Genomic DNA, 12,762 nt, shown 5'->3' on the forward strand with positions numbered 1-12,762 from the left:
TGAAAAATATTTGGGGGTGCTTAACTTTTTTCCAGGTGTATATATATACGAGTGTTGAATTTCTAATGCACGGGTGTATATAAATCAAATTTCCTTCTGCCATAGTAGTTTAGTTTTTAATAAACAAACAGTCAAAATTAGAAATTTCATTTTATACATTATAAAGCATTAATTATTTTATATTTTTGATTGCAAGTTATAGACTTTGAGGTTAGTGGACAGGAACATCCTTAAGTTAATCTACAAAATTATATATTAAGTCCTCAGTTATTTTGGGCTATGCCTGTGTATTTCTTATATCTTAACTCCTTAAACTCGAATGGAATCTTTCAGCATCTGGCCAAAAATCCCGATTTACCCATTGGATGGTGACAGCTTTCGCTAACATTTATGTCTCTTTGGTTGAAAACTAATACAAACCATGTTATTATCCACAAAATTGAAGTTTTTAAGGAATGTTGATAATTATTAGGAATTTATGGGTGTAAAAAGAGTTAAATTAGTAAAAGTTGACTGGATGGATTTTAGTAAGATAATGTCTTTAATCACATTAATACATTTTAAAGTATATGTAAAATATGCATAATGTTAGGACTTGAAATCTTAAATAAAATATTTATACATTATCAGAAATATGATTTCAAAGCTTCCAAGATGAATATCTTCTTTTTTGGAAACAATAGGTACAGAAAATATTTTTTGAAATGCATTTTCACTTACATTATTTCTGATTAGTGCTATTAAAGACAGTCCTTCTACAAAAGTTTGATGTTGTTTAATGAGTTGCTATTTCTTAAGAACTCCTAGGTAAAGTTCACTAAATAAATCAGAACCAAAATAACTAAACATTAATCCTTTTGCTGAGTAGTTCAGATATATCCGAATAAACATTTATACCCACTGACTGCAAAATTCGAATTAACCCCAAGGTTACCAAAAATGTTTCCTTCTACTGCAACATGTGGGAATATCAAAACAATCACTAAACCTGCATGCACGCTGCCAGGAAACCAGAATGTTCATATTCCTCATTACAAAATTGCCAACGATGCAGGAACACAAAGAATCTATATAAAGACAGTATCTTGTTATCTGTTAACAGGATATTGTTATCTAAATAATTTGTTTTATATTTTGTAATGAGTTTGGTCTCTTATTGACTTAATTTTTGCCTATATTTGTGTCATTTACTGGAGAACACTTCTAATTTTCCTCAACTTTTTGTTTAAATCATTATTTTTCACTATCCAATATGGTTTTCAAGGAATATTACTGTCAGGTATAGAAAATACAGCTTCTTTCAATATTGAAAAAGTAATACAAAGGGTCAAATTCATACTTTTATGTTTTGGTGGATAATTGACACTTTTTGGGAATCAGCGTGAAAATTAATTGCACAGTGAAAGAGTTAATTAATATAATCAAATATATCAAACAGACTAGAAATTTTGTAGCAGTTATTTCAAATGCATAGCTTAGATTTCAAATTGGGAAGCTGACCTGCTGTAGTTTCTAAGAGTGTAAAGGAGTGAGTAGAAACGTCAAATGTCATATTACATTTATTAACTTAAAAGCATAAAAACTTCTTTGGAACAGAGTGTTTAACAACAAATCTTAGAGTCAACCAGATGATGTAGGTATTCCACTTCTGGAAGGAATGCACTTAGTATTTCCTCAACTCTCTTGCAAATTTTACAGAAAATGCACCATTGAACTGAACAGAATTGAAGGAGATGCAATGATTTTCTTCTTTGGTAGACGAAATTATTTAATAAGATCTGCCTGAAGCCATGATGATATTATAATATCTACAGAGATTCTCATGAAGCTGGTAATCATCAGGAACTGCTAGGACAACCAAAAGATTTTCTCAAGATTGCACATACCTCATGCTTACTTGCAAGTTTAAGGTAACAAAATGTTTAATATGTAACCAGAGAAGATGTAGATACAATCACGATAGGATACTAATTTGCAGAGAAAAATTCCTGTTGGTGCTAATCAACATGGCTTAAGAGAAGCACATCTACCTACATACCAAGTATGTTCACAGAATCATTGGAAGACATGGATAACCATAACCGAAGTGACAAGTTTTTAACTTTGGGAGGATAGAAATCCACGACATCCATAGAAAAATTCAAAGCAAGAAATAAAAAAGAAAGACTCCCAAGATCAGGCCCTATAGATCTCTCTCTCTTTTATTCCAACTTTTCCAGATACCACATGGACCTTCTTTTGTTACCAAAAATTACACAGTTGACAGAGATTTGTTCAATTGTTCCAAGCAGTACTCTGCATACAATAATTTTTACTTACCACTAAACCACTAATTATTTTCCACTCAATTTAAAAAACTATAAATGTTGTAACAATGATTGGTGAAAAGGTTATATTTTTGGGTTAATAATCAACTATGACATAGTTTGTACATTTTTGTATTGTTAAAACTCCTATAAAATTGCAAGTAGGCCTACCAGTGAAATCTTTATTTTCTTCCTAATTCTTTATCTTTGTACAAAAATCTATAAATTGGAAGGTAAACCTGTATTTTTAACCAAACATTAAATATGTTTTATAAAACTTTTCTAACTGTTTTGTTTTCTGTACACTTTTATAATTGGAAGAGGTCTTGAAAGTAATGTGGCATTTATGTAGAAACCATACAAAAAAAAAATACAAACACTTTGCATTCCTGTCTTATGCTTATTGCATTTTATTAAACAGCAGTCTTTATGTGTAGTCTTTACACATAGTATTACACTTCAAAAATGTTACTCTTTTAAACCTGTATATCAGACCAAAAAGAAACTTTGAGTACATTGACTTGTTAGTAAAATGGCTTATTAAAAGTAACTTTAAATGGTCCCAATATCTTGTACTGAATGTAAACAATAGAATATTTTCAGTAAGTTCATTTTCATAAAACTTCATTTCTACTGCAGTTTTATAAGTTGATATTCAAAGTTTTTCAGCTTTATATAAGAAATTTAAATGGTAAAATTATAATATTTTTCTGCTGAGGTTTCTATTAGATGAGGTGCATATTTTAATTATATGTAACAAAAGTTATTGGTTTCGTTTTACATTATTGTATAATCAAATAAAACAAGTAATTTCTCAGAACATAATTTTGGTGTTATTCATATACATTCCAGCAAGCTCCTTCTATGGCACAAATTTTTTTCCCTACTACAGAAAAAAGCATTACTATTGAAATCAACTCTAATTAATTTTAAAAACATGTTAAATGATTATTTTAAGTATAACATATCCAATTATTAAACTTAAGAACCACATAACATTCCTCACAATATTTATCACATTCTTGGCTGTACTCTTATTTATCTTAATACAGAGCATTACACTAGCCAGTTTTCAATGTACCCGTAATTTTATGATTTTTTTCAAAACAAACATTTCTCACACAAAAACAATAACTTTCTGAATTCAAATAAAAATTGTTTACTTTGAAGCTTCTACCATTTATATAAAGTTTCTCTGAAATGAAATTAAATAATGTTAATAATTTTATGGATCAAATCATAGCAAAGACAAAATGATTTTGGTTTTCACTCAGAATACTTCTACCAAAAGATTCTGATATAATTTCTTACTAGTTATGCTGTGGAAAAAGATTACAAATCTTAATTTGTAACAATTCATATGATCATCTACTTTTTGAAAATATTTACTAAATGAAACTTGCTTTTTGAATAATATTAACTTTTGACATATTTCCAGTGATTTATTGCCCTATATAAAGACCTGACGATTCAAAGATTTTTAGAACGTTATTTTTGGAAAACCAATGTACTAACAAGCAGTACTACTTTATGCAATGGAATGTATATCAACCACTGATATAGTCAGAATAAATTTCATCAGATGATAAAATAAGAATCATGTAACCATTATTGCTTGAAGCGATGACCTCAGGTGATCAAATATCAAGACTTCCAGCACATTTTACTTACAGTAATAATGTTTTCCTTAAAATTCTGGGACAATGTTGCCAACTATTTTAATCATTACAAATATTATGAAAACATCCACAATGTGCTTTTGGTGAGGCCCAGCTAAGTTAATTTCATCAATTAAAGATAGGCCTAAGTGTTGCAAAATAAATCCATTTAGTAAGAGTGTAGAAAGCATTTTTATCTACTTTTTCATTGTTTAATTTTATTTAAGTTAACTTCAATTAAATTTTGGCATTCAAATATTAAACCTTATCAAGAAATATTTCAAATCAATGTTAATATAATATCAAAGTTTCAGAATATAGTTATTGTTCTTGCCATAAAATGTAACTTAAACAAGCACACACATGTAATATCTGTGAATTCTTGGGATTCAATTACAACACTTGGACAATGGTTTCATTAACAAAGTAGACTAAGGATTTAATTGAAAACAACTCATGTAACTATCTCCATGTAAGAGATAAAAAAATTAAATGTTAAAAAAATTGAATAATCCTAAAATTAATTGCAGGTATTTTTAGCAAAAGCATGAATCTATTTTCACAAACAATATCTTAGTTTTCTGATAATGTGATATAATCACAAACAAAAATAAACTTTTGTTTCCTGTTCTATTTTTAAAATGATAAATTAGAAAAGCCTAAGCATAATTGATAAACATATTTTGGAGGAACAAAACTTTAAACCTTTGTATTTCTGTATGGTCGATAAAATTTGTAATGCAGCTGTAATTAACATACAGCAGCCAGTAAAACCCATTTCCATGAAATACAAGTTTGTTCAAAAACAAATTTAAAAATGGACTTCTCTGTTTGGTTCCATCTCACAATTTTAGCCTCATGCTGAAGTCTTTCATTGAAGAAATAGGTGTATTTCATGATAAACTGTTTAAACTTTCAATACACAATAATTCAATTGACACTGAAAAACAACAAATACTAACAACTCAAAACTGCTCTTTAAACCCTAATTAATAGCATTTTTTTCTTTTAAAAAATAGAGGAACTTTAAAAGAGTATTTATCTGTATCCTGCCAGTTAAAAGTCAACTTATACATGCATAGGAAGTTTCATGTCAATCAATATCATGAAGACCAATATGAGTAAAACTAGTCTGTTCTTTCATCAGTAATGATAAAAACTTTTAAGACATTCTCATCAAATCAGTTGTTTCATAAAAAAATTAAAGATTTATATAACTGAAGACAAAAAAAAACATGAAATTCAATAATCATAACAAACAACAAGTCATCACAAACACATTTATGTACTAACTTCTACTACAAACTATACACATGTGTATAGCTTATTACACTGTAACTAATGATGTTATTGAACAAATGCACATTGTACTTTTGTTTAAGAAAATGCTGCTTTATTTAGAGAAATGTATTATGAATATTAATGAAAATATTTCAAACCATAGCTACAGAATACATACTAGCTGATGTATTCTGGATTTACTTGACAGTTCTCTCTAACATTAGAACTATCTGAGTTCGTACACTGAAGATTGAAGACTTAAAACTGAAACCACGGGAATGGTAATTGAAAATTAAGATATTACTCTCATGTACATGGTGTACACTGAAGATTGAAGACTTAAAACTGAAACCACGGGAATGGTAATTGAAAATTAAGATATTACTCTCATGTACATGGTGTGAGGCACTAAAATGCTAACAACACTACAATGGGTGTCCTGAAATGAAACAATATTGCCAACACCACTAAATAAATATTGCACAAATGTGGTGTGCATTTGTTATTTTATACTCACCAGTACTGAAATGGCTATATTCTGGCATCTATTCTCAATTCCTATAAATAACACCATTTTACAATAGATTTCAGACTTGAAAGGTGTTCTTAATAAACTACATCTGTCTAGGAAATTTGGAAAATGTTTTGAGCAACTAGTTTGTATCTTCATCAGGAAAAATTGTTCAAGAATTTACAATAACCTTTATTAGAACTCTCCTCTATAGCCATGCTCTTGCACTCTCAATCCCACTTTGTTTTACTTTTTGTTTTCAACTCATAAAGGTCTCAACTATATTTATACCTGATATAAATTCTGAACAATTTGACGTGATGATGATGATGATCTGTGCTAGCAGCTCAAAACATCATCCAAATTTCCTAGACAGATGCAGTTCATTAACAACATCTCCAAAATATACTGTCCTCTGTCTAAACCTTTTCTCAGACAAGAATAGCTGTTATATCAGAATCAATCAAGATCTAATAATATAAGAAAATGGGTGAAGTTTTAAGGAAAAGCTTCTTTTCAAATTATATAAATAGCAATCTTTTTACAGCTTCTTAAAACATAACTCACTATCAAGATGGCCATATTCTGTAAAAGAATAAAGTCTGATACTCAGCTAACTGTATTCTTAGTCAGTGTTTAAGGAAAGAATTAAAGCTTCTTTTTTTAAATTTAACATTCATTTGGATATAACTATCATATCTACACCATATTCCGTAACTATTAACAGTGTGTCAGTTCTAACTTCTAGTGTAAAGACTTAAGACAAACAAGTAATTAAACATGAAATAATAAGTTTGCTGCCTTAATTAAAACACAAGTAAATCTCCTCTTCCATGATGTCCCAATTTCCCTAATCTTATCTCTGACTAACATTGTAGAATTTAAGTGTTGCACATGCACAACCTTGGATCTCACAGAACAGCCATATTACAATGATCTAAATTTTTTGATGCTTTATCAATACAAAAATTAAACTATTTTTTATTACTTAATTATGATACATAATAGTTCAAGTTTGGTTCAAATTATAATTAATAAATATGGAGACTGGTAGTCTCAAACATGCATGAATTAGATCCTACTTATACTGACTTTCAGGCTGTACTATTCCTATATTTTTATCACCTCTAATGTAACATGGTTTTGAGCTGTGGATTAATTCCTTGCATTCAGAACTTCAGTACGTCTTCAGTTTCAAAACGAAAACTACATCGGAAAGCAACGGGTAATGATTGATTTACGTTGGAAATTTTGTTGTTGTTTCTAGCTTAACAAACCTTTAAGTCTATCAGTTATACTTACATCATAACCAATAGTGATGTTCTGAGACAGCAAGACAAATACTCCATTTCAGAAACTTAAATAACTTAAAAACAAAACACGTGCAATACCCTTTGACCCCAGTACATAATATAATTAAAATATGAAAAGGACTGCTGAAAATAATTCAAAATATTCTAACTTGTCTTTATGATGAGAAAAACTGAAAAGTTATAAATTCTTTTGAAACTAAAGTTCAACAGGAGTTTTATGCTAGTTAACACTGCTAAAATTCAAAAAGAAAAACAAACAGGAGTATGATTAATATATTTTTCAGTTCAAAGTATAGTAGAATATATCTGTTAACTCATTAGCAGAAAGACTTAATAGAGGAAGATGTCACTATACTACATTCACTTTGTGTCACTAACTTGGTATAACCATGTGGTCACCTGTATAGACGACAAGGAAACTGTAATGTGTATTTATTGCAAGGCTGCTATTTCAATATGCATGTATCAGTATTTTTCACTGGAAGTAATACCACAAAAATGATATACCTAAGAAAATGTTTATCATAACATGAAAGAATAAATTCCTAGATTATTTAAATGACCGAGTCCTTGACTGTGTACATTTCCTGTTCATGCAATTCATATTACATAAAAAACCCTGAAACTGCAGTAACAAAGAATATCATTACATTTGAACAAAATTAACCTTTTCAAATTTTTTACTGTGGTGTCTCTTGCTTCTTTGTCATGTTCATCATAATGTTTCCTTTTCCTGCTGTCTGAAAACAGTTTGAACATATGCTATATGACAGATGTTTTGTGTGCCAATTTGTACTAAAACTAATACAAATTTTTTGACTTAATTCAGAATGTTTAAACTTGATGAAAAAATAATTTTAATGCAAACTTTTCTGTGTGTGTGGTGGGGCAATGTGGTGAACTGGAAGCAAGCATAGTGGTGATATTAAAGGCAGTGGGTTTCACATAAACAACATAAGCAGTATTAGAAATTAAAAGTTTTTCTTAGCTGGGTTCTTAAACGTTTTGTCCTCAAAATGCACTTGACACATTATGTAATTTTTATTCAATTCTTTAGTTGTTTTACTCCAAATATTTTCAAGTCTAGAAAACTGGATTAATTTTTACGTCTGAAACAAGAATTAGGTATTTAATAAAATTTCTAGTGTTAGGACTAGATCAGGCCTAGTTAATATGCAAAAGTCTGAGAAAGAATACACATTAGTACACAGTGTATAATTTCAGTCTAACAATTAGACATTTCTGGATTTTTGAGAAATCAAAAAGAGAATCCTTGCTTCTTTAGATAAGAATCTTGATAATATGGAGCTTCACACCAATTTTTTCCCCCATAGGATTTTGAGTGGTTCTCAGTAATAGTGAAAAATGCCAATTATAAGAGGACAGAATAAGCAGCACAATTTCACTAATGTAAAACAGTGGAACCTTCCCTATTAAGACTCCCTGATTCAATTGAAATTAACCTTTTTGACTTCAACATGCAGCATTCAGACATTAACTGCAACATCTAATGTAGCTTCATTTTTGTTTTCATTAACCAAACCTGAAAATAAAGTTTTATGCCAAATGCTTTAAGATTTTTTTAAATATTGTATACAGTGTTAAAAATATTTACATTAACTAGTGAAAAAAAAATCAGTGAATTTACTTGGAAGGCATCCAAGATGTTTATCTCATTTTAATTAAAATTTTTTTGAAAAAAAACCTAGAGTGGTTTTCAAGTAAGTTTATTTTTCTTATCTTTTCTCAAATATATTCAATAGTACATATTGTATTAAGTACTGTTTCTGTGAAAGCAACCTTGTATAAAATTTCATTTTCAAATATAATGCAAATATTAATTAACAGTTTCATGTCAAACTATCTGGAATTTTTGACAGATACTGAAAAAATCCATTGATTTTAGCAAGGCTTTTGTGTCTCCTTCTACTCAGAGATTTTTGAATTACCACAGTACTTTAGAACTTTCACAGAACTAGTTAGTAAGCAATCTATTAACACAACTAACTGTAATTATAGCATTGGCACTATAGAAACATACATGTTAACAAGTTATATATATATATATATATATCACATTCATACCTCAAAAATTACCCCCTCTTCAAAATCAATTTAACCCAAAGTAGTCATTGGAATAAAACTACATACTTTCACATAAGCTTTGTATATTAAGCACTTATAGTTGGAAAAATTTCATTGAATTTTTTTTTTTCTATGATGACAATGACTAGATTAACAGACAAATGTCATTCAAATGTAGATTCTTCATATTAAGCTAATAATTGGTTACAGCTTCAGTTCTTCTTTCTGCTTTAGTACTTTTATACGACACTGTGCTCTTAATCGGCTAATTAGGCTTCTTGGAAATGACCCAGGTTCTTTGAATATTGCCTAGAAATTTAGAAAAAGCAACAAGAAACATGGAAACTTATATAAAATAACAATTACAAGAGTTATCTAAATACTTTTATAGTGTTTTTTATATTTTTCTTAGTAAATTATATTTCTGAAAATATGTGTGCTATATTCAATTTTGGCCTTATATTCCTTATTTTGTATTGTATATCACTGATTAAAAACCTCTACAGTCATCAGGTATTTATGATCAAAGATATTTATGTGACTGCATGTTAAAAAACCCAAAAAAATCAAAAAGTTGTTCAATATATTGAAAAATAATATTCAATTTTACAGAGAACTTGAAAAATTCTATAGTATAGTAACATTTACATGCTGCAGCTAATGTTTTCAGAAAAAATAAAATTATTAATTTTCAGTTCACTGATGAAGATCAAAATAAAACTGACATTTTCCTTATCAGTCAGTTTAAAATATCTACAAGAAAGGAAACAAACCTTTTACGATGAAAATAACCTTTAAAATTGCTATGTAGTTCTTTTAATGAATTAGAAGTCTTAAGTAGCAGGTCGGGATGTCACTTTCCAATAGCATCCTGTTAACATGACATATACTTTTATGAAAAATGAGATCTACCTTTTACTTTAAATATGATAGATAATTAGAATTTCCGAGATTCTATAAATTTAACCAACCTGCATTAATGAATGACAGTCTGTCACAAGTGGGTCCCCAGTTATTGATTTCAAAACTGATATGATATCTGGAAAGTTTTGGGCTGCCAAGATCTTTTCTTCATTTTTTTTTATTAAAGTTACACCCACTCGGAAAAGAATCTTAGAACCTTCATAGTATAGACAGTCCCAAATTCTTAGAATAGTCTGCAATTACAATTCAAATAAGAAATTATAAAGAAACAACAATACAAACAAGTGTATGTTTTTGTAGTTATCAGAAACAGTCGAACTAACATTGACATGAAAAACAGCAAATAAACTACATTTTCAAAAAAAACTTGCTATTTATACCTTTATACATGTACTTTTAGATTTAGAAAACTAAATTTTAAGAATTATTTTCAAGTATGTTAAATTAAGAAATGAAAAAATTTGTAATGCTGGAGTCATATACCTCTTCTAATGTTACAATAAAAATGTATTAATCTCAGATTATCCATAAAATAACATTATACATTTAAACAGTTACTATTTCAAATACAGTGTTCTCCTGATTTTAAAAGAAAACTTACTTCCACGGGCAGTACTTCAGCAAATAAACAGATGAACCATTTACTGGCCACTAAAGCCCACGTAACATCATGGGAAACCAAGTGCTCATGAACTTTGGGTACTTTCAATCTACAATTACAACGTATAATAAGTCAAACTTTAAATAATTGTATATAATAATACATCAGCACACAGGTTTATTGTAGTATTTGAATCACAGGTATAATAGGTGTGTATACCTTTTTCTGCATTTGTGTGAAATTATTCACAATCAAATGAAAATCATGCCTGAGAAAATAATGTATAATTAAAAACCCTACAGTAATTTATTACTACAAGCTATATGTCCTTTAAAGTTCCTAACCAATAATAGGCTCTTTGGAAAGTCTGTGGTAAACAATAACCACCCAAAGCCAAGGCAAATGAATGATGACCTACTTTCCAACATCACTACAGCTGAGTGTCAGACAAAAGTTGTAAGAACTGTTGTTAACAATAAATAACATTATAAGTCATTATCTTGTACCAAAATGAAGTGTTCCATAATAATAATATTACATTAATGCAACAGCAGCAAAAAAAGATTTTATTAAGCCACAAAATGTTACAACTGTTACCAATTTTTATGGCAGTGTAAATTCTTCACAGCCTATGTAATACCAATTTCAATTTAGGCATAATACCCACAATCACTCCACATAAAATATACATATATGTATACTTTGCTACTATTTTGATAATGAAAAATATAATAAACATCTTTATGTGTAAATGGGTCAATATTCTCCTTTTTTTTCAACTAAAGAAAATTAAATATTAAAAAGTTGAGGACAAACAATAAAAATACTAACATGACTATCTAGCTGAACTTCACTAGATGTTTTAGTTTATTAGCGACATTAGATATTGGCATGCATTAAGTGAATGGGATGTGATCCCAACCCCAGTATGTTCAAATTAAAGCCAAAAACAAGACTTATGCTACAGGTGAAAAACATAGTTCCAATCCTTTAAATGAAACCAAGATTAAACAATCAGCAAACAACTACTGAACTTTCACTCACAATTTATGTAATTGAACTTCATTTAAACTTTCACACTCAACTGTGTTATTTTACAATTAATTTACCTGACAAGTTCTCCAAGAACTTCAACATCAGTTAACAACCCCATCATGTCTTTAGTATAATAATCTGGTAGAATCTTTTCAACAAGAATTCTTAAAAGCCAGAAAGTAGTCTCTTCATCCTCAGTGATAAGAAGTAAGATTCCCGCTATAAAATTCAACCCCTATTGAGAAGGAAAAAACAAATGCAGTAGGCTGTCTTTCTGGTTAAAAGATTAATTCAACAAAACATATCACTTTTGGAGAAAGAAAAATAACACTGACTACTACCATTACCTAATATCAAAGTTAACCCCTAATACATAAAAAAAAAAGAAAACTATTTAATATTTACAGAATATTGCATAAAATGTATTATGCCATTTGAAGTGAGAAAAAATCACCCACCAGAAGAATACTTTCTTTAGTGTTAAAAAACAAATGGATTTATTATTCACTAGAAAGTTTTCTACAAGCCTCACATTCAACAACCAGCAGCTTGTGGATTATACTGATTTGCTCTTTATTCTTTGAGACCAGGGTGCATTGATTTGACACACTTGTGGTATGGTTTGTTAAAATGCATTGTGAAAAAACCTACCTGATGAAATCATTTAAAATTTCAAAATTACTTTCTAAAGATTATGTAGCATCAGCAAATAAAATATATTATTTTTATATGTTATATTTGTAGGATTTTTCAGCTTTGAAATTTCAAAATGATTTCACTGTAACACATTTTTTTAAGACACAATTAAAAATGCTTACCTGATTGTTGTCTTTAAACATTCTTTTAAAACTTTCATATAAAGTTTCTAACTATGTTTTGATTCAACGAAATGAGGCATGCAGTTACACTGTGATAACAATAACTGTCATACAATAAAAATAAATTTACCATTTTGCTGCATACATACACACCCACACATATACACTGAGTGGTCACAAGTAAATAGACACCTAATTTTCAGAAAAAATGAAATTTTTCAGTCATATTC

At 28.9% G+C, this 12,762-nt stretch overlaps 1 protein-coding gene across 2 annotated transcripts in view; it reads right to left on the reverse strand.

Annotated features, from left to right (window-relative positions):
• Positions 1-2,692: 2,692 nt before the first annotated feature.
• Positions 2,693-12,762, reverse strand: part of LOC106466542 (growth hormone-regulated TBC protein 1-A-like) — a 42,997-nt gene continuing 32,927 nt past the window's right edge. For both annotated transcript variants that reach the window (XM_013926834.2, XM_022394572.1), the window contains exons 6-9: positions 11,789-11,949; positions 10,680-10,788; positions 10,126-10,311; positions 2,693-9,463 (exon numbers count right to left, since the gene is read on the reverse strand). In XM_013926834.2, coding sequence (XP_013782288.1) covers positions 9,359-9,463; positions 10,126-10,311; positions 10,680-10,788; positions 11,789-11,949 — 561 coding nt within the window. In that variant the 3' untranslated portion in view covers positions 2,693-9,358. The remainder of the gene's footprint in view (positions 9,464-10,125; positions 10,312-10,679; positions 10,789-11,788; positions 11,950-12,762) is intronic.

Source organism: Limulus polyphemus, unplaced genomic scaffold (genome assembly GCF_000517525.1).
Source record: "Limulus polyphemus unplaced genomic scaffold, Limulus_polyphemus-2.1.2 Scaffold2295, whole genome shotgun sequence".
Lineage (NCBI taxonomy): Eukaryota > Metazoa > Arthropoda > Merostomata > Xiphosura > Limulidae > Limulus > Limulus polyphemus.